This window comes from Lagenorhynchus albirostris, chromosome 13 (genome assembly GCF_949774975.1).
Source record: "Lagenorhynchus albirostris chromosome 13, mLagAlb1.1, whole genome shotgun sequence".
NCBI classification, from domain to species: domain Eukaryota; kingdom Metazoa; phylum Chordata; class Mammalia; order Artiodactyla; family Delphinidae; genus Lagenorhynchus; species Lagenorhynchus albirostris.
In genome coordinates, this window is record NC_083107.1 from 1,911,592 (window position 1) to 1,934,493 (window position 22,902).

General features: G+C 50.0%; 1 protein-coding gene across 4 annotated transcripts in view; it reads left to right on the forward strand.

The window, feature by feature from the left end:
• Nucleotides 1-22,902, forward strand: part of UXS1 (UDP-glucuronate decarboxylase 1) — a 74,060-nt gene that overhangs the window by 32,474 nt on the left and 18,684 nt on the right. For all 4 annotated transcript variants that reach the window (XM_060168763.1, XM_060168764.1, XM_060168766.1 and 1 more), the window contains 2 exons: nucleotides 9,264-9,444; nucleotides 20,658-20,762. In XM_060168763.1, coding sequence (XP_060024746.1) covers nucleotides 9,264-9,444; nucleotides 20,658-20,762 — 286 coding nt within the window. The remainder of the gene's footprint in view (nucleotides 1-9,263; nucleotides 9,445-20,657; nucleotides 20,763-22,902) is intronic.

Sequence of the window (22,902 nt, forward strand, 5' to 3'; positions counted from 1 at the left end):
AGTTTGGGCAGCAGTATTGCCATCTTAACAGTATTGTCTTCTGGTTCTTGAACATGGAGTGTCTTTCCATTTATTTAGGTCTTCAGTAGTTTCTTTTAACTTTTTTTTTGTAGTTTTCAGAATGCAAATTTTGTACTTTTCTTTGTTAAATTTATTCTAAAGTGTCTTATCCTTTTTGGTGCTAGTATAAATCGAGTTTTGCCAGTTTCATTTTTATATTGCATATTCTCTTGGTAATTAGAAACACAATTGATTTTTGTCTTAATGTCCTGCAACCTGCTCAACTTGTTGGTCGGTTCTAATAGTTTTCAGTGGATTCCGTAGGATTTTCATGCAGGTCGTGTTGTCTGTAATTATAGGTGGTTTAGGTTTTGCCTTTTCAATGTGGATGCTTTGTATTTCACCTTCTTGCCTAATTGTCTTGGCTGGAACCTCTGATACAGTGTTGAATAAAAGTGGGAGGAGCAGACGTCCTTGTCTTGTTCCTGATCTCAGGGGAAAGGTTTCAGCCTTTCACCATCAAGGGCCCTGTTAACTGTGGGTTTTCAGAGATGCCTTTCATCAGGTTGAGGAAGTTCCCTTCTCTTCCTAGTTTGTTCATTTTGCAACCAACCTTGCATACCTGTGATAAATCCTAGCTGATGACCGTGTATAATCCTTTTTTGTATATTGCTGGATTTGATTTGCTAATATTTTGTTGAGGATTTTTATGCCTATGTTTATAAGAGATACTGGTCTAGAATTTACCTCTCTTATGAGGTCGTCTTCTGGTTTTTGTATCAGAGTAATAATGGCCTCGTAAGATAAGTGGGGCAGTGTTTTTTCCTCTTCTCCTCCTTGGGAAGACTCTGCAGATCTGGCGTTACAGTTGACCCTTGAACAACATGGGTTTGAACGGTGCCAGTGCACTTACATGTGGATTTTTTTCAGTAAAGACACTACAGGGCTCCCCTGGTGGCGCAGCGGTTGAGAGTCCACCCGCCAATGCAGGGGACACGGGTTCGAGCCCTGGTCTGGGAAGATCCCACATGCCGCGGAGCAGCTAAGCCCGTGCGCCACAACTACTGAGCCTGCGCTCTAGAGGCCACAAGACACAACTGCTGAGCCCGCGTGCCACAGCTGCTGAAGCCCACACACCTGGAGCCTGTGCTCCACAACAAGAGAAGCCACCCAATGAGAAGCCTGTGCACCGCAATGAAGAGTAGCCCCTGCTCGCCACAACTAGAGAAAGCCAACACACAGTGACGAAGACCCAGTGCAACCAAGAAAAATAAATAAATACATAAATTTATTTAAAAAAAAGACACACTGCAGTCCATACTACACGATCTGTGGTTGGTTGAATCTGCAGATGTGGAACCACAGATGTGGAGGACTGACTGTAAAGTTATCTTGGATTTCCCACTGTGTGGTTGTTTGGCACCCCTGACCCCTGAGTTGTTTGAAGGTCCTACTGTAAGTCTTCTTTAAATGTTTGGTGAAGTTCACCAGAGAAGCCATCTGCACTTAGGCTTAATTCAATTTCTTGTTACAAACCTATGCAGTTTTCTGTTTCTTCTTGAGTTACTTTTGGTAGTTTGTATCTTTCTAGGAATTTCACTGCTTTAGCTGCATGTCCTAAGTTTTGGGAATGCTGTTTCTTCATTGTCATTCATTTCAAAGTCTTTTCTAATTTCCTTTATAATTTATTCTTTGATCCATTAGTTACTTGGGAGTGTGTCATTTCATTCCTACATACTTGTGAATTTCTCAGATATCTTTGTTACTGATACCTAATTTCATTCCCTTGTATCAGAGAACATACCTTGTGCGATCTGGATCCTTTTAAATTTGTTGAGGCTTGTTTTATGGCCTAGGGCATAGTCTTTCCTGGAGAATACTTCATGTGCTCTTAAAAGGACTGTGTCCCATGCTGCTGCTGAGTGGAGTGCTCCGTAGGTGTCTGTTCGGTCCAGGTGGCTTATCGTGCTTTTCAAGTGCTTTATTCGCTTGTTGATCTGCTGCATAGCTCTGTCCAGTATCGAGGATGAGGTATTGATGTTTGCCGTTTTTGTTGTTGAATTCTGTTTCCCCCTCTGATTCTTTCAACTTCACTTCATGTATTTTGGGTCTCTGTTGTAGGTGCATAAATGTTTGTAACTGTTATATCCACCTGATGGATCGACCCTTTTATCCTTATAAAATGCCCCCTCTTTATCTGTGAACATTTTTTGTTTTAAAGTTTGTCTGATAGCATTGTAGCCACTCCGTCTTTCTTATTGTTGTTTCTATGCTGTGTTTTATATTTTCACATTCAGCGCGTTGTATCTTCGAGTCGACAGTGTCCTCGTTAGACAGTGTGTGGTTGGATCTTATTTTTTCTAGTGTTCTGCCTTTTGAGTAATTGTTTAATCCATTCACATTTAATGTTATTTTCGACATAGTTGATTTTTATTTCTGCCACTTCATTTTGTTTTCTGTTTGCCTCACATCTTTGTTCCTCTGTTCTCCATTACTGTTTTCTTTTGCATTAAGTAAATCTTCTCTTGTATAACATTCGAATTCCTTTAGTTTTTTTTTTTTTTAACTGTATTCCAAAAATTTGTTTTGTTCCTGGTTGCTCTAGTGCTCACCACATATGCCCTAACTCATGACTCTGCTCCAGGTTTATACTGTGGTCCAGTGAGGTGTAGAAATGCCCCCCACATTAGTTCTGTGTATTACTTCTATCCATGTTACAAACCCAACACACTGTTACGATTATTACTTTATACAAGTTTATCTTTTAAATAAGCTGAGTGAATAAAGCAGAGAAAGGATATATTTATGGAATTTGTTACATTAACCTTTTTATAACGTTTTTATCAACCTTCATTTGTTCCTGTGGGTTTGAGTTAACTTTGGTGTCATTTCCTTACTGTAAACAACTTAGCTCTCACCTACCTTCTTTGCACTATTGTTGCCAAATATATTTCTGTATTTTAAAAGGATAAATAATATAATTATATATATTATTTTGTTCAAGTGGCTTTTTCTTTTTTGTTGTGGTAAAATGTATATAACATAAAATTTATTAATCATTGTTAAGTGTATAGTTCTTTGGCTTTAAATGTGTCCACATTGTTGTGCTAAGTAGTTTGGTCTTTAAATTTAAAGCAATTAAGAGGAAAAGGGGAAAAAATGCAATGATATTGCCTTTTATAGTTACTCAATTACTTTATTCCCCTCCACCCCCCAGTATCGTCTGCCTTGTTCCTGAAGACTTCAGTATTTCTTGTATGGCAGGTCTGATAGCAATGAATTCTCTCACTTCTTACCTCTGTTTTTTATCTCTCTAAGTTACCTTTGGTGTCTGTAAGATTCTCGGCTGTAGTGTCTCTCTACTGCCTTCTCCATCATTTGTTATGAAACGTCAGCTGTGAGTCACACTGGGGTTCCCTGCGCTTCAGGGGTCATTCTCTTTTCCTGTTGTTCAGTTTCCTGCGGCTGCTGTAATAATTCCACCAACCCCGTAGCTCAGAACAACAGGAGCTCCCAGCTCTGGACGCTGGAAGTGTAAATCCAAGTTGTCGGCAGGGCTGTGCTCTGTCTGGAGTCGTTCCCAGCCTTTCTCTGCACTCTGTTGCGGCCAGTAGTCCCTGAAGCCCTGCCTTGTGGGGCATCACCCCAGCCTTTGCCTCCATCACCAAGCGCTCCTCTCCCCATGTCTCACGCTGGACTCACGGTCCACCCTGATCCACTCTGACCTCACCTGAACTAATTACACCTGCAGTAGCCCCGCTTCCAAATAAGGTCACGTTCTGAGGTTCCCAGAAGGACATACCTTTTGCAGGACAGTGTTCAACCCAGTGCACCTGCTTTCAGACTTCATCTTTGTCTCTGGTTTTCATCATTTTTAGTGTGACGTGTCTGCGTGCGTCTACCTGTGTTTACATTTTCCTACGTGGAGTTAGTGGAGCTTCTTGAAGTGTAGGTTACTGTGTTTCGTCAGTTTGGGGAGTTTCAGCCATTATTTCCTTGAGCATTTCTCTGTTCCTCTTTCTTCCTTTTTCCCGTTACATGTTGGGGTGGTTATTGGCGTCTCATGTTTGCCAGAGGCTCTATTCACTCTCCTCATTTTCTGTTTTTTTTTTTTTTATTATTTATTTAGTTTTGGCTGCGTTGGGTCTTCGTTGCTGCATGCGGGCTTTCTCTAGCTGTGGCGAGCGGGGGCTGCTCTTCGTTGCAGTGTGTGGGCTTCTCACTGTGGTGGCTTCTCTTCGTTGTGGCTCGCAGGCTCTCGGCGCACAGGCTCAGTAGTTGTGGCTCACGGGCTTAGTTGCTCCACAGCATGTGGGATCTTCCCGGACCAGGGCTCAAACCCGTGTCCCCTGCATTGGCAGGCGGACTCTCAACCACTGTGCCACCAGGGAAGCCCTTTCTCTCTGTTCTTCACGGAGCGTGAGCCCCTTTGGTCCAGCGTCAAGTTGGCCGATTTGTGCTTCTCCAGATCCAGAAGATTGTCGAATCTCTCTGGCCCACGTTTCTTTTTGGTTTCTGTGCTTGTCAGCGTAGAATTCCCATCTGTCTGTCTTCTAACTTCTCTTTTTGTCTCTTCCTTTCTTAGTCTGGTTTCCTCCAGCTCTTTGAGTGTATTTGTGGTGGCTGCTTCGGAGGCTGTCGAATCCGTCACCTGGGTCCCGCAGGCAGTTTTGTTGCCGGGTTGCTTTCCTGTGCGTGAGTCACATGCAACTGTTGCTCTGCACGTCTCGACATTTTTGGTAGAAAACTAGACATTCTGGGTAGTTCATTGCAGCAGCTCTGGATCCTGACTGCCCCCTTCCCCGAGGCCTGTTTTATTTTGGTTTGCTTATTTATTTGTTCGGTGGCCTGGCTGGTCTACTTCGGTGACGTCTGTTTCCCCTGGAGTGCGAAGGCCTGGTGGTCGCTTCTCAGAGGCTGCAGCCTCGGGAGTGGACACGGTCACCTGGAGGGCGGTGGTCCCAGCAGGGCCCTTGCCACGGTCTCCCTCCCGATCGCTCTGTTGAGCTGTCGGCCTGTGTGGTAGGCTCTGATAACTGGCCGGCGGGGTGATCTGTCCTTCGTCAGGGCTCTGCATTATAAATTGCTCCTCCCTTTTACCTAATTAAATTCTGGCCCCTTTGCAGAGGGAGATTTGAGCCCAGTCTTGGAGGTTTGTTCTGACCCGGGAAGGCTCTCGGGTCTCTCCCCGGTTCCGTCTTCTAAACCAGCTGTTATCATAGAGCTGCCAGCCTCCTCCTGACTGCTTGCCACCCTGATCTCCCTTATGCTTGAACTTCCCCACTGTCTCTTCCAAGTAAAGTCAGTTCCTTTAGGGACATCAGTAGCACCTCATCAGTTACAGACTTCCATGCCTGGGGCGGAGCTTCTGCTCCGAGTCGGGGGTGGGAGCTGGTTGGGGGAAGGGAGCGCTCGACCAGCAGGCTTGGGGGTCAGGAGTCCAGGCCGAAGTGGACGAGAAATGTGGAATGCGGGGGCCCTGCCCTTCCTAGGGAGATGCTCCGTCTTTCACTGGGAGCCCCTATTTTTGGCCACACCTGACACTCTCACCGGCTCTGCACTGGGTGGAGGGTGGAAGGACAGAGTGAGCCGGGGCTCCCGTGTCCAGACTCTCACGGTTCTTATTAAATTTTGGCAGATTTTCATGGATAAATGTTTCCGTATCTGCTGTATGCCCTTAGGACAAAATCCAGACACTTAAATATTGGCTTTTGAATTAATTTTCTCCTGTTGTGGTTGTCCTGTTTCACCAGGTCTGTGGCGCTCCTGGTATATCTGTGACCTTGGCATATCAGTGGTTAGGACCCAGGGGTGTCTGTTCTTGGCCATCATGTCCAGTGTAGGATCGTGCGTCCCAAACACCAGAATAACACTTGTGAATCTGTTAAACTGCTTCCCCCCAAAATCTCCCTTTTCTTCTGGAAGTTACAGGAAGTCTCCTGCCTTTTGGGGTGGCTACTAAACCTCACCCTGAGTAGACTCTAAAGCCAGTTGTACACCCATCTTTTGGGTGATTTCCATCACATCAAAAATGTGTAAGTATTTAGGCATGAATTGAGAAATACATCAGTGAAGAGAAAAGCTGATTTTCCTCATCTCCCTGCGGCCACACGTCAGAGTGATCAGAAAACCTGAAGCCCTGCGCAGATGTACAAACCCTGCACGGCCTTGCTAGAGTTCTTGTCATTTCCACGTGGGATGGTTTTCCTGTGATGCTGGGCACTGTCGAATTCTTTTCGCTTCACGCATAACCGCAGTCCACGAGCCTAGTGTCTGACTCATCTGCCGCCTCATAGGTTAAGTCACATCCCGAGTCATTTGGGGCCCAAGGCTGGCATACGGTTGCTGAACTTAAAGCCTCTTCAGTAATTGTTGACGCCTTCGCACAGAGAAGAGTTTTGTTCTGAGAGACTCCTTTTTTCTTTTTTTTTTGCTGATGGACGGGGCGGCATGAGATTGGGTGCTGCCCTGAGCTGGACCCGCCAGCTGCCTGTTGGCCCCGACAAGAACAAGCAGCACACGGGGCAGAGGTCACGGACTGCAGAGCCAAGCAAAGCTGTGCGCGGCCTGGTCTGTTCTCTTCCCACCGTCCGCTCCCTGTTACTCAAAGGCCTGCGTTCAGCGGTTATTTTCCTGAGGAGGCTGCCTGAGTGCTAAGCTTCTGCCCGTTTTGTTTCTTTTTGAAATGCTTTCCTAAAGGGGTGAAATTGATTAGGAGAAACATTTTATTTTATTTTGGTTTTATTTTTTTAATTTTTTAAAATTTATTTGCTTATCTTTTCATTTTTGGCTGCGTTGGGTCTTCATTGCTGTGCGCAGGCTTTGTCTAGTTATGGCGAGCGGGGGCTACTCTTCATTGCGGTGCGCGGGCTTCTCATTGCAGTGGCTTCTCTTGTTGCGGAGCTTGGGCTCTAGGCACGCAGGCTTCAGTAGTTGTGGCCCGTGGGCTCAGTAGTTGTGGCTCGCGGGCTCTAGAGCGCAGGCTCAGTAGTTGTGGTGCACGGGCTTAGTTGCTCTGCGGCATGTGGGATCTTCCCGGACCAGGGCTCGAACCCGTGTCCCCTGCATAGGCAGGCAGGTTCTTAACCACTGCGCCACCAGGGAAGCCCGAGAAACATTTTATAACCACCCAGCTAGGTTACATAAATCTTAAGTATTTTAGATAGAAAGGAATTATTCAAGAAAAAAAATTTTTCTTAATCTATTTTAAGAAAGGCTAAGGTGCTTCCAGCAATTTTGTCACCAGAGACTAGTGAAGTGTTGGCAGCCGTCGTGTATGATTTAATTCCCTGCGTTTCTGCTGGCTCCAGGCCTCACCAGTTATTTTAGGTGCAGAGATAAAGTTAGCAAGCTACAGAACATCTTATTTTAGGAAACGTTTGCATATAGATAATAGAGCTACATTAAGAGGGGTTAAATTTCTTCTGCAAAGATGTATTTTTTTGCAGAAATATTCATATAATGTCCACAATTTGAGACATACAAAATAAAATTTGTAAGGAAAAAATGTAATTTTTCTGATTTAAAACTGTGGGAAAACGCAATAAAACAAAGGTGAGATAAAATGAAATCTTGCCCCGTGAGGTAATCGCCAGTGGTGAGCCAGATTGGAAATCCAGTTATTTTTCCAGAAAATTATTTTTTCAAATCATCCTTCAGGTGTACAGGTAAAGCGTAAGAGCGCTAGGATAAAACACACACCAGACAAGTCGACAGGTGGTGGAGAGAATGTGAAATGAGGACGGCTGGGCTGATTGCGTCATTCCGGTGATCTGGGGATCTTGGCCCAAAACTCCACCCCCCCAGATGTCAGTTCGCATCCCTAAAGCAGAGGGGTTTAGCAAATGAGGCTCCCGGTAAAGAATGGACGCAGCTGATAGGAAACCGTCGGGCATCAGGGCTTCTCAGCCATGCATGTTCTAAGTGTTTGTGTTTTCAGCCGAGCTCACACATCTCTCGGTGGTGGTGGACGGATGACTCTCCTTGGGCTGGTCTTACCCACCCCCTCCCCCAATCTGCCTTTTCTCCCCCAGGCTGCTCTGCTCCTGCCTGCAATAAACATGGGAATTACATGTCAGATTTTATGTGAACAGAGGACTTCATGGCAGATTAAATGTTTTAAAACCATAGACCTAGATGTTAAGGTGCTTTTTCTTTAGGTTAAAAGGAGTGAGTGTTTTCTCTACTGTTAATTCTTTCTGTTTGGAACAGGAGGGTGACGTGAATGTGAATTTTGAAGGAGCAGAAGGCAGAGGGGAGGGGAGAGCAGGAAAGGCAGAGAATGTGGTTTCCCATCCCACGTCTGTCTTCTGGGTTTCTTCTTTTCGCTCCTATCCTCCAAAAACAAAATACGCTTTATCTAGCCCCGTCCACTGACACTATTTAATTTGAATAAAGTCTTTTTATTAGTTTAAATTTTTTCCAGCCATAACTGCCTTTACACATTTGGTGGGTTTAAGTTTTAGAAGCACATTAGTGGTGATCTTCCCCGTGGGCCCCCCCGAGCTGCCTTACTTCTGTTTGGCTGGGGTGCCGACACTAGGTAACCAAAGAGTGGAACTTAATCATTCAGGGCCTTGGTCTGCACACAGTGTCTATGGCTTAATTTGTTTTTATAAACAATTTGGAAGATACTAGTTCTTCAGGAGGTTTTTTTTTTTCTGTTTTACTCATCATTTCCCCATTTTATTTTAGTTTTTAAAAAATTTCTTTTTAGTTTTATTTTTTAACATCTTTATTGGAGTATAATTGCTTTACAATGGTGTGTTAGTTTCTGCTTTATAACAAAGTGAATCAGCTATACATATACATATGTTCCCATATCTCTTCCCTCTTGTGTCTCCCTCCCTCCCCTTCATGAGACTTTTGAGTCCAGCTTCAGTATCACATCCTTTGTTTTTGGTAGTTCACTGATAGATGCATGTTGCTGATCATTTGTTTAGAAAGTGATTCTAAAAGTATTAGAACCACGTAAGTGATGCTCAGTATCCCATGATGCACTGTGAAACAGGGACCTTTTAATAACGTCAGATTTTGAAACTCGTGACGACTATTCTCCTGTGTTGTCTAGTGGCGGCAGTTTAGATTTGCAGGCTGCTTAGAAGTTCCGGAAGGTTCGACTTCCTGCTCTGGAGTGAGAAGAGATGCGCTTTGAAACCTTCCCGGTCCCCCTTCCCGCCCCCTCCTGTGTTCAGTGGAGGCCGCACCGGGACCCCTCGCTCGCACGGGTGCTCACCGCACCCTCCCCTGCTGTCCGCACGCAGGTCACCGGAGGCGCGGGCTTCGTGGGTTCCCACCTCACAGACAAGCTCATGATGGACGGGCACGAGGTGACCGTGGTGGACAACTTCTTCACGGGCAGGAAGAGGAACGTGGAGCACTGGATCGGCCACGAGAACTTCGAGCTCATCAACCACGACGTGGTGGAGCCTCTGTACATCGAAGGTGAGCGAGGGCCGCCCCGTGCCGGTTGGTGCTGGGCAGGTGGGCAGGCTCGACGGGGCGGCGGCCCCGGGACGCCGGCTGCCTCGGCCATGCGGAGGCCCTGTCTTGTTTTGGAAATGGTCTCACCGCATCCCAGGCGCCCTGGCCCCTGTGATGGAGAACAGCCAGGACGCGGGAGTCTGGATTCGCTGTCACGTGGCAGCCCCGCATTCGAGCCTCGTGGGCTGTTGATGGGGCTCGATCAGGGCCCCCCGGTCCCGGTGGCCTCACAGTCTGATGCCTGCCGGCTGGGGGGAGTCACTTCTAGCCTCCAGGCAGCTGGCTGATGGAGGATGCTGGGCTCATACCGAAACGCTCCGTGTCAGAGTCCAGAGCCCTCCGGTAACTCTGCCACCCTAAAGGAATCAGGTTTGGGGGGCGGTGGTGGGTTGCATGGTGGTTCCCAAAAGACGTGCACCTCACGGGCGTCCTCACTTGCTCTGGCTGCAGCCCTGAGGTGGGAGGCTACACCCGCCTGCACGTGGCGCGTGCAGCCTGGAGCCAGGCGGCTGCCCAGCGGTGGGGCTGGTGGGGCCGCACACACACTGCAGGGGTGGCTGGCGCTGCTCTTCCCACGGCCCCGCATCGTGGGCCTCCTCCCCACGCATGAAAGGAGCCTTGCAGAGCTCGTGCACTGACTGAGCCGTGCTCTGGTGCCTACGCCGCAGCTTATGTAAATTTCCCCGTATTTACAGGCTCCAGTGCTTCATTATAAATATCTTCGAGCTTTACGTCCTTGGTAGAGAGCCCAGACGTGAATTGTGCTGAACACTGAGACGTCTCCTTCGTTGTTTGGTGGTGTCTGTTTCACTAATACGTTAGTAGCCTTGAGCGCTACCTTAAAAAACTACTAACAAAAATAGTGTGTTAATTTGGTAGAAAACCCATGGTTTGGTGTACATATTTTTGGTTACTGAAAAGGTTAGACTGTCTAACATGCTAATTCCCAGAGGAAATCCAAGTGGTTCTTCATCGTAAGGATGTTAACTCCTCTGGTGCCTGTTTAGTAAACCGCCGGCCCCTCCTGGCTTTTGCCTTTTAGGTAGACAGCCAAACTGAGCCGCAGAGGCAGCTCAGCTGTGTGCTGTGAGCTCTGACGCCGCAGCTGTCTAGGCCGCTTCTGCCGCTTCCGGCGCTGGGCTCCACGCAGAGGGCGCGCTCGCGCTCACTCTCCCTGCCCCTCACTGCCCCGCCCCCTGTAGTGCGCGGGCTTCTTGCAAGTACCAGATTGCTCCTGCCTGTCCCGGCCTCCTCGCTCTGTCCCGCAACGCCCGCCGGACTCTGAGCCCCTCGCGTGGAAGGGCCACGGTTCGGGGACAGTTGTGCTTTTCAAAGGTGGTGATCCGTCCTACCCCCTGAGGCCCCAGTCACAGCTGAACTTAGCTCGATGGCATGAATTACTCACTCCCCGCCCCCCTGCTTTGCGTGGTGAGAGCGTGTAACAAAGTACAAACACTCGGTGTTTACTCTCTGGGTGCCTTTTTCCTAATAGAAGCAGCCTTAGTGGATCTGATGTTTACAGCATAGCAGGAATGTCTTTCTGCTTTGGCAAGTGTTTTGCGGGATTGTGTTGGTCTATTTGTTTCCCAGGCTGACAGGTGTGGGTTTTAACATGGCAGCAGAGGTGTCACCTGACCTGGCAGCATCCCAGCAGAGCGTCACTAAGCACACGCTTCCTCCTCTTGTTATTTTCAAAATGTAGCCATCATGGTTTGTTCTCTTTCCGTATTTCCAATGGGAAAGTGACCGTTGTCTGGGCTCAGGACGTGGTGGTCGATGTGGAAGATTAGCTGTGAGCGCAGTAACTCACGTCGGGGCTGAGATGGCACTGTGACCCCAGGGGCCCCCTCGTGTAATGAATTATGAAACGATCAGACAGGAAGCATTGTTGTCACGGGGCTTACGACGGAGGCCTCTATGTCGTCTGGGTTAGATGTTTGGGGGAGAAAATCGTTGCTTTGGAAGGAATCATAAGTAATTATTGAGATAGGTTAATCGGATTTCATGTTGCTTTAAAAGAACTCTGGATTTTGCCCACCACAGCGTTTTAAGTTTCAGATGTTGAACCCATCCTGCGAACTGGCTCTGGAAGGGGTAAATTTACCTCTTCTTCCCACCCACCCATTCAGGACACTGGGAGGTTTCTGAGAAGCCGGGGTCGGGTAGAGGGTGTGTGTAGTCTGTGGCGTGGACGCCAGGCCATCGGGACAGTGATGATCGCCGAGCTGCGGCCCAGGACGGCTCCGTGGACACGGGCGGGCGTCTGTCTGGGGAGGGGGCCCCGGGAAGCACAGGAGAGCGGGCAGTGACTGGGCTCTCAGCAGAAGGGAGCACGGAGCACCGCATAGTGGGGAGGAGCCGTCTTCGTTTTCACGGGGGGCTGGATGGACTTCAGGTCTCTGTTCTGACCTGTTGGGGCCCCGGAACAGTCCCTCCCGTCCTCACAACGGGGAGGATGAGCAAGCGGATGACCCGCGGCCCTTCTCGGCTCCAGCAGGGGGCGGAGGTCGTGGGGCAAGTGGCCACCTGGGAGCTGCAGATGGTGGTGGACACAGAACCCTGACTGGGGTGGACGCAGCTGCGGGCGGGTGGGAGCTGCCCGCGGGCAGGGACAGCGTGGATGGGCCTTGAGTCCGGGCCCTGGTTCTGGGGGTTGGGGGCCCTGTAGTGAGCTTCACCTCCAGGAGCCCCACGAGGTTCTCAGTGACGATCAGCTTTCCGGCAGGGGGAGGGGAAACGAGCCTTCCTGAAATCTGCCCAGAGCACCCTGTTTTCCCCCAAAGGCCTCTCAGGGGGACTTCCCCCAGGGCCTGACCGACAAAGAGGAGACGCGGGCCTGGGACCGGGGGGCTCCCCGGCCTTCAGTGGAGACCCCGAGGGTGACAAGAAGCAGAGGAAGCATGGGCCCAGGCCCAGGTAAGGAGGGGTCTCTAGGGAAACTCGGGGACAGCTGGGGACACCAAGCCAGGGGCACGGGGTGGAGGTACAGCCTCTGACCCCGAGGGCTTCAGGGCAGCAAGTGCAGCCTGCGTCCAGCCAGTGAGCTCGAACCTCGTGCCGGAGGCCCGTTATCTCCCACCCCTGGTGCAGCATGTGTGCCTTTCAGCGAAGAACTGCAGGCGTGTTCCAGGGCACGAACGCAGTCTGCAGAGGCGGAGCAAACATCAGACCCGGTCGGACGTGGCAGAGACTTGGAGTTACCACGAGGGCCGTTTCAGTAACTATGGTCAACGTGCAAAGGATGCTGGTGGGAAAAGCAGCCTGCAGGGATAGGTGGGTAATGGAAGCTGAGAGGTGGAAACTCTCAGAATCAAAGGGAAATGCCCAAAATAGAAAGCATTGTGCGAGAAACGAAGAGGGCCTTCGATGGGCTTGTCTCAGTCGAGAAGGACAGGGAGCTTGAAGGTGTGTCAGTGAAAACTTCCCAAAGTCGAGAACAAAGAGAAAAAAGAATAAAAATCCAGAGCCGGGGGCTTCCCTGGTGGCGCAGTGGTTGGGAGTCCGCCTGCCGATGCAGGGGACGTGGGTTCGTGCCCCGGTCCAGGAGGATCCCACATGCCGCGGAGCGGCTAGGCCCGTGAGCCATGGCCGCTGAGCCTGCGCGTCCGGAGCCTGTGCTCCGCAACGGGAGAGGCCACAACGGCGAGAGGCCCGTGTACCGGGGGGGGAAAAAAAAAAATCTAGAGTAGAATATCCAAGAAGTGGGGGCAGATTACAAAAGGTGTAACGCACACACAGGGAGATTCCCAAAGGAGAAGAAAGGCGGGAACGGGAGAAACGTGTGACGTAAGGATGGCTGAGAATCTTCCAAAGTTAGTGACACGGACTACACCAGAGGCCGAAGGAGCTTGGAGAACACCAGGCAGGATATGCCCCCAAAATCTATGCATTCAACTTGTAGAGAATTACTGATGAACAGAAAACCTTGAAAGAAGCTGAGACGGGTGCGGGTCACACCTCACCCACAGAAGAACAAGGATGGCGATCACACAGACTTACCTTCAGGAGCCGTGCAGAGAAGAGTGGAGGGAGATATTTAAGTAATTGAAGGAAAATCCCGCCAACCTAGAATTCACCATCCTGTGAACTTATCCTTCGAGTGTGAAGGAGAAATAAAGACTTTGAGGAATCTGTCCCCTGTAGACCTGCTTTGCAGGAAGTGTTCCAAGAAGTCCTTTAGAGAAGGTAAGTGATGGAGATCTGAAACTCGGATCTGCGTAAGGAAAGAAGGAATTTTAGAGGAGGAGTAAGTGACGGCAAAATTAAAATGTCCACTTTTCTTAATCTAACAGGGAACAGTTCAGAATAATAGTAGCAGCTCTTGGGTGATTACTGCTCATGATAAATGAAAGACTGACAGCAGTGTCACCAGAGACAGGAGTTGGGAATACTCTGTTATATGAGGCACCTCATTGCCTGTAGCTCAGTCGTATATGGTAAATTACAGGACAACCACTAAAGGGATTTTTTAAAAGGTATAGTTGATATGCCAAAAGATGAGAGAAAACGGGATCATCTGCAATGCTCAGATAAAATGAGAGAGGGCAGAAGAGTGGAAGACAAGAACAAGGAAATGAGTAGAAAATAGCTAGAAATATAGTAGATGTTAATCCAAGTCTATTGATAATCACTTTAAATATGAATGCTCTAAATACACCAGTTGAAAAACAGATCGTCATAGAGGTTAAAAAGCAACAGGACCCAACTGTTTTCTGCAGGAAACCTACACTGTATGTAAAGATACAGATAGATGGAAGGGATGGAGAGAGGTGAAGCGTGCTGACACGCATCAGAAGAAAGCTGTCTTCACTTCAGACCAACTAGAGCGCAGAGCGAGGCAAGCTACCACGGTAAAGCCAGCGCATCCTGACTAGGGTCAGTTCTCCAGGAGGACGTCACGGTCCTGCCTGTGTGTGCGCTTCACAGAGCTCAGAACTGATGGAATGAACGGAGGAGGGGATGAACCACCGTCATAGCTGGGGACTTCGACACGCCCGCCAGAATGGACGGGTCCCGCAGGCAGAAGATCAGTGAGGACATGCTCGCAACACCGTTGATCAGCGGCATGTGATGGACGTGTACAGACTAGTTCGTCCAACAACAGAGAACACAGTCTTCTCAAGCTACGTGGAGCACCTACCAAGACTGACCACATTCTGGCCCAGAAAGTACACCTTGACAGCCTTTTACGTTTGTTACTAGAGTAGAAAACAGTTGAATAGAAATTATGTAAATGTACTTTCAGATCACAGTGGAATTAAACTAGAAATCAATAACAGAAAGATAGATGGAAAACCACAAAGTATTTGGAGATTAAACATCTAAATAACACAAGTCAAAGAAGAAATCTCAGAAATTTAAAAATATTGTGAATTAATGAAAGAGCTGGGTTTCGTGTTTATGTATTTGAAAAAGAATAACATGGAAGAGAATCTTAATTTTTTTCTCTCATTTCAAAAGACAATTGTTTCCTGATGATAAAAGTAATACATGCATGCTACAGAAAATTTGGAAAACGAAGAAAAAAAAGAATTTTAGAGGAGGAATACCCAGAAATACTCTGTTCTCGTTAACATCCGATCATTTCTTTAAATATGATCTTTTTTAGATTAAACATATGCTTAATAGGCAGTATAATTATATGGTTCAATTTTTTTTAATTAAAAAGATATTCCGTAAAAGGTCTTTCTCTTGCCTCTGTCTCCAGTCTTCCCAGGTCCCAACTCACCTTCAGGAAACTGCTCTTAGCATTTCTTTGTTCATCTGCAGTTTTTTTTTTTTTTTTTTTGCGGTACGCGGGCCTCTCACTGTTGCGGCCTCTCCCGTTGCGGAGCACAGGCTCCGGACGCGCAGGCTCAGCGGCCATGGCTCACGGGCACAGCCGCTCCGTGGCATGTGGGATCTTCCCGGACCGGGGCACGAACCCGCGTCCCCTGCGTCGGCAGGCAGACTCTCAACCACTGCGTCACCAGGGAAGCCCCATCTGCAGTCTCTTTATGTGACCCAGTTAACACATCTAGGTACTCATAATTCTCCCCCGTGGGTAGAGAAAGCAGCAGTTTCTGCATTGCTCTGAATCTTGGTTCTCTGCTTCCTGTATCCCGGTGATCCTTCGGTATCAGAATTCACAGGGGGCCAGCGTGCTGCGGCCACCCCACCCCGGGCCCATCCTCTCCCCAACATAAAAGTTACACGCCGAGACCTGCCAGGATGCGGCTTTGAACCTATTGAAGGAAATTATGTGAAAACGGAGAACACGTGTTTGCTTTACTGGTTAGTCTCATTAATTTGCGCTCTCTCAGGCTCATTTCTCGAGGTTCCTCTCTTCCCAGCTGTGGCTTCCGCACTCAGCCTTGTAACTGGGACAGGGCCTCCGGAGGGTCACTCGGCGGCGACGGCCAGCACGAACGGCCGTGCCGTCCTTCGTCCCCCAGCTGGGATGCTTGAACGTCCCGCTCAGTTTTGGTGCAGTTCGTGCTTGCAGCTGGCAGGCTCTGAGGGCTCTTCGCCTGGGCTGGAGGGCTCACCTGCTGCTCTGTTGCTAACGTTTCTTCGTAGTTTCCGAGCACCTCTTGTGGCTGCTCGTCTACGCTTGTTCTGAAGTTGCCCCTCTCTCCTCGTCGTAATTCCTTCCAGAAGACTCTGTCAGGGACTGGCGCTGTGTCCTCCTGGGACGGGCACTGGAGCTCCTTACTGTTGCAGGCAGGACAGCCTCGTAGGAAAGAGGCGCTGCTTAAATCAATGTAAGGAATGGTCTTACAGGGAGTGTCTTGGTCCTTCCAGCTGCGGTGGGTGGGGACAGCCGCCGGGCTAAGCCGTCAAATGATGGAAAACACAACACACCAGATGGAACGGCCTTCGGATGAAATAAGCCCCCAGTGTGCAGCCCACCTCGACACTGGCCGACCCCACCGAGCGCTGCTCTCACATCAGCCTTGCCGTGCAGGGGCTGTTTCCAGTTGCAGGTTTCCTGGGTCTGCCCGGGAATCTACATTTGCACGTGCTCTAGGCTGCCGTCCTGCAGAGAGCGGGGCCGTGTGCAGATAAAGCGTGAGGAAGGACGCGTGTGGAGCCCTCGCTGAGTCAGGAGGAGGGATTGGGACCCCGGGGTCCGGGCCGCCAGCGGCGACCGCGTGAGGTCCTGACCCGGATCGCACTGGCGGGGGTGAGGATGCTCGTGTTTGAACTGCGCTCTCTGAAGTTGCCCTTTTTCCTCTGTCTTTGATGCCGTTTCCTTTTTTTTCCCACTGCATGTATTGTCGCCTCAAGTGTGAAACCAGTGGTGAATCCTTTGTGCCAGGAGGTCACGGCCCACACGCCTTGACTGACGCCCTCCGCAGCCCTGCCGGGGGTCTGTGAACCGGGAGGGGTGCTGGGCAGGCTCCGTGCCGTGGCCCTCGCTCTGCAGGCCCATCTGGAGCCCAGCGCAGCCCCACTTGCTCGGGCAGCGGTGGGGAGTGACGAGGTGTCCCTGGCTGCTGGGACGCCCTGCAGCCCCTGGGCCTTTTAGCAGGTGGGCGGGAACTGATCCAGCCCCTTACCTACAGAGCTGTCAGCTGGAAAAGATAGTTGTCAGCTGAGGTTGACAGGATTCTGTGAGAACTACCTTGTTAATTTACAGTTTGCATAGAACTTCTGTTTGTTTGGTTTTTTTAATCTGTGTCAACTCCGAAAAACTTATGGGGGTCAGGAAGCAGTCACAGGATTTTCCTCTTAATTAGATCAACCCCTTCAATGAATTCCCACATGGACAGACTGTAAACCATTATAAAAGGTTTTGTGTTTTTTTAGTTTCTTGAAAAAGGATTATTCTTTGAACAGTATGGGTTCCATTTTTAAATCAACCCAGTAGTTTTAAAACGTGGTTTTACAAAATACATAAATAATACACATGTAAGTAAAGGTCCAGAGTCTCCCCGCCTGGAGCGTCTGCGGCAGGATGCCAGGGGTCCGGGCACCTTTCATTCAGAAGCTTCCCTGGGGGGCTCTGATTGCAGAGCGAGGACTGAGGCTGGCTGGCAGGGTCGGGGGTAGAAAGTGGGGGAACAAATGCATAGACCAGAACTACTCATTCCCACCTCCGCTTTGGTAAAGGCACTGATCCCCTTTTTGCGTTTGCTTTCACTGCTCCTAAGCCTCTTTTTCTGTTTTTACCTTCGTCACCATGTTTAAGTGCACTAACCAGCAGTGTGAAGTATGTTGTTGTGAACTAGAGCCCCAGAACTTTTTCATCCTGCAAAACTGAAACCCTGTACCCACCAAACAGTAAGCCCGTCCCCCAGCCCCGGCGAACTGTCGGTACTCGCTGTCTGTGAATCTGACTGCTCTAGGGACCTCGTGTGCGTAATAGAGTCGTAGAGCATTTGTCTTGTGACCGGCTTATTTCACTTGGAGTAATGTCCTTAAAGTTCATCTGTCTTGTAACATGTGTCAGAATTTTCTTCCACTTTAAGACGATAATATTCCACTGTTTGGATTTACCTCATGTTGTTTATTGGTCCATCTGCCTGTGAACACTTGGGCGGCTTCCATGTCTTGGCTGTCGTGAATGATGCTGTCGTGAACATGGGCGTGCAAATATCTCTTTGAGACTCTGCTTTTTAATTCCTTTGGCTGTATACCCAGAAGCGAAATGTCTTATCATGTGTTAATTCTATTTTTAATATTTTGAGGAAATGTCAGACTGTCTTCCACAGTGGCTGCAGCACTTACATTCCCACCGGCAGCGTACAAGGGTTCCAATTCTCCACATCCTTGACAACAACGTTTGTTACGTTCTGTTCCTGTTTTGTGTTTTTGAAGTAGTCATCTGATGGGTGTGAGGTAATACCCATTGTGGTTTTGATTTGCATGTTTCTGATAAGTGACATTGAGCATTTTTTCATACGCTTGTTGGCCATTTGTATATCATCTTTGGAGAACTGTATGTTTAGTGCTTTGCCATTTTTAAATTTGTTATTTATTTTTTGTTCATTTGTAGGAGTTCTTCATATATTCTGGATATTAGCTTATCACATGTGTGATTTGCAAGTATTTTCTCCCATTCTATAGGTTGCCTTTTTGCTTTGTTGATTGTGCCCTTTGATCTTGGCAGAAAAGTTAAGTTTGATGTAGTCTCATTTGTCTGTTTTTGCGTTGGTTGCCTTTGCTTTTGGTGTCACATCCAAGAAATCTTTGCCAAATTCAGTGTCATGTAGCTTTCCCACTATGTTTTCTTCTAGGAGTTTTATTACTTTAGGTCTTATACTTAGGTACTTAATCCATTTTGAGTTGATTTTTGTGTGTGGTGTAAGATAAGGATCCAGTCTTTTTCTTTTGCATGTGGATATCTAGTTTTCCCAACATCATTTGCTAGAGACTGTCCTTTCTCCATTTAGTGGTTCAGCACCCTTGTCAGAGATTGTGTGATCATACACAGAAGGGTTTGTTTGTGGGCTGTCTATTCTGTTCCATTGGTCTTTATGTCTTGATGCCAGTAACACACTGTTTTGTTACTGTAGCTTTGTAATATGTTTTGAAATCAGGAAATGGGAGTCCAACTTTTTTTTTCAAAATTGTTTTGATTATTTAGACTCTTGAGATTCCATATGAATTTTAGGATGAATTTTTTTCTGTTTCTGCAAAAAAAAAGGCTGTTGAGATTTTATTGGAGATGATGTTGCAGAGTATTGTTTTTAAAATAAGAAGACTTAAAAAAATAAAAATCCCATCAGGAGTTTGCTGGAAAGCTCTTAGCAAAGCAAGAAGCCACGTCAGTAAACACCCAGAAGACGGGACCTGCAGCCTTGCACATGTATTCTTGCCTCCTGTGGTGTATGGTCCTGGTGTAGGAAAAACCGTAGTTACGAGGTTATACCATGAGTCTGTCTTCACCTAGAACCCCTTCCCAAAGATGCCGTGTGCACAGAACCATCCAGGTCCTGGTGGCTCACGTGTCCTCTGTCCCCCAGACACCCTAGGGCTTGAAAGACCGTGATCGTTGGGGTGAGTTGAGTGGACACCAAGCCCCCTGCCTGGAATACTAGCCTCTCCTGGTCTGAGGATGAGAAAGCATCGTCCGCTGCTCACCCTGGGGTGGATGTGTCGGGAAACAGCCCCGGGTCCCGGATGGCACTGCAATGATGCCCACGCCACCCCGGGGGTGACAGAAGACTTTCAGGGGGACAAGGGTGTGTGATGTGGGGAGGTTGGGCAGTGTTTGGTCGGGGGCTGGTCTCTGAGAACGTCATACTGCAGAATTCATCATGGGGACTTTTTTTCCCCAAGTTTGCCTGTTCCACCCGTCATCTCTGAAACCTGGCTCCTGAGGTGCCCTGACCTCAAAGGACAGCAGTGGTCCTGGCTGGGGACAAGGGGTGGAGGGGCAGGGTCCCTGCAGGCGCTCATGTCGGGGCCGAGCCGTGTGGGAGGGAGGGTCCCACTGGCAGTGGTGTCTCGGACCCCGTCCCCCGGCTGGCCTCAGCGGGGGTGGTTTTCCTTGACTGTAGCGCAGTGGGTGGCATCACAGACACTGTGTCTGCAGGGATGGCTCCCCCAGGGGACACGGCCATGCCGGCCTCTGCTGTGGGGCAGGGGTCGCCTGACCCTGGGGAGTGAGGGTCGCAGGTGATGACATTAGAGCGGTTACGTGTGTACCAGGGGAGTCATGCAGAATCCAAACATTTCACCATTCGTGGCCTTAAAAACCACTCTCCGACTGTCACCTCTGGGCCTGTTGTTTATAATAGCAGGACAAATAAAAACAGAGCAAAAGGCCCTCTTCTTCCAGACTTTTGTGCACTTCGTGTCAGCTTTGTTTTATAAATTTAAAATGTTGTTTATTAAATATTCATGCTTAACTCTGTCTGAAGAATCAGTCTGCCTTCTGATTTGAGTGCTTTATCTGGGACAGATCGTCTCAGAAAGCAATCAGCTTGGTAATCAGACCGTTTCTGATTAGAGGAGAACAGGCCACGTCAGGGGCCGGCACGTTTCTGTTCCAGATTAATGAGACTTTCTATTTTTGTTTAAAGTTCTTCCCATCGTACACATAAACTAGTTTGTAAGAAGAAGGAAACGTGACAACTAGAATTTCAGCGGAAGACACGAACACCTGTGTTACACGGTCTGATTCTTAGGAGTTCAGTCGGTCAGTGCTTTCCATGGACGTAACAGGTGTGGTTTTGCCCCCACAGTGGACCAGATCTACCACCTGGCGTCTCCAGCCTCGCCGCCCAGCTACATGTACAACCCCATCAAGACGCTGAAGACCAACACCATCGGGACGCTCAACATGCTGGGTGAGTTGTGGCCCCCTTATCTTGCATCTGCTGTCGGGGTGTCTCGGTCCAGCGTCGGTCACTGACTGTTGTGTTCCAGTTTGATCTTGGTCTTCGGCCGGCGCCCCTCACCCCCCGTCTACGTCCGGGCCCTCAGTGTGACTTGCTTTGCCATCGGAACTTGTCATGGGGGGGTGGTAGTGACATCCCCTGGCCCCCGAGCGGCCGCCCTCCCCTCCTGCGCTTCCCGGGACTCGTGGCACGTGAGCCTCGGCGGCTCTGATCCGAGACGGGGCGGGTGGACTGAGCCCACGCAGTTCGGGTGCTGCCCCTGGGGGGATGGGGAGAGCGCCCCTCATGGGGTGGTGGAGACTGAGCTCTTGGCTCTGGACTGACCGCAGGACTCGCCCTGGAAGTGGGAGGTGAGGGCGTGAGCACCGTCCCAGGTGCCGCACGTGCAAGTCTACAGACAGCTGGCCTGAGGCCCAGAGTCTGGGCCGTGTACACGTGGGCTTCAGTTCCCACAGGTTTAGAAAACCAGGGGTTTGGGTTAAGTGCAAAGTGGAAGAGACGAACCACTTGTTTAAATATCAAGTAAAAAGTGGATTTAATAAGGAACATTTACGACAGGTTCCGCTGCGTTTTAGTTGGAGCGAAGCTGGGAGACAGACGTGAAGGGCGGTGGGATGCGCGCTCCGTCTCTTACACTAAGCCCTCGGGGCAGCGGGCTGTGCAGGAAGGGAAGGGTGATTCCTCTGATCCAGAGGCGGCGGCGGCCTGCAGACGGACAGAGCCCGATTGTGCTCACAGGTGCGCCTGGTGGAGATGCCCCGTTCTTGGCACTGCAAGCACCTGCCCCCCCTCTCCAGCCGTCCAGCCCCTCCTCCACACAGAGCCAGCCGCAGTGCGGGAACAGCCTCGTCTGCACGGAGTTCTTTAGAAAGACGACTTGCCTCCCACCCGTCCCGTCCACTGGGGGCGCTCAGATGAGGATTACACTCAGGGGCTTGGCGACCATGGAGGACGGACATGTTCCCAGAGCAGGCGCCCTGAAGTGCCCTTAGAGCTCCAGGGCGGAGACTCGGGCTGGGGCTGGAAGCACGAGTGAAGGCGGCCTGGAGGACTGAAGGGGGTGTGGGGAAGGGTCTTCCAGGGGCGACGTGGACAAAGGCTGCAGGGGGACAATGGCCAGGCTGGAAGGAGACCCAGTGGGACTCGGTTTTCTGAGCTGGGTGCAGTGTCACTAGCTCTTCCGCACTTGGGGCGGGTGCTCTGAGCCTGGGGGGCCCTCCCTCTGCGGCGTCACCCCATGCCGGCCCTGAGCGTGGCTGCGTCTTGGTGAAACCTTGTCCAGTTTCAGTGCAAACACCGGCCTCGCCCCAGGAGGGGGCCTCGTGGTGAGGGGTGTTCTGTGACTGTATCCCTGTCAGTATCCTGGCTGTGATGATGTGCTGCTCTTACACATCGTTACCGTTGGGAAACGGGCGAAGGGCCTCTGTCTGGATTACCTGTAACAACTGCATTTGAAGCTACGCTTTTCTCACGTTGGAAGTTTAATTTAAAAAGATCTCCGGATCCTTCGGGACTCCCACTCTCTCTGTGCAGCAGTGGGTCTGGCGGGGTGCATCTGGCCGGCGCCTGTGGGGTGGGAACACGGGAGATGGGCCTGCAGTGCCGTGAGCCTGCAGATTCCACTTCAGCTGCAGCCCCTTTGCCGTTGTCCTCGAGCTCGTCGTGGCGTCTGCACCTTCACCAGCACTCTTCTCTGTTCTTGCTGTGCATCCTCAGGGCTCCCCGCCAGATGCTCCCATACACTCACGCTGGGACCCTTCTGTCTCGCCCCCCGACACCCCCGGGATGCCCACAGCTGGCGTGCGCCCTGAGCCTCTCCCTCCGGTGCACCTGACGGCCCGAGTTGGCCCTCTGCCCTGAGCAGTGCCCGGCGAGTGGCACGGCCGGCCCTGTGGCGTCTGTGCACAGAGGCTCCGTGGGGGAGTCGTTTGGGAAGCAGGGGGTTGAGTGCAGGCAGTGGGTTTCCCTGGGGCAGGGCCTGCTGTGTTGGGACTGTGAGAGCATCTGGAGGACTTACCTGAGCACTGCAGGTGACGATGCTCTAGTCTGTTCTGCATGGAGGGGTGTGAACCCGGGAACGGTTCAGAGC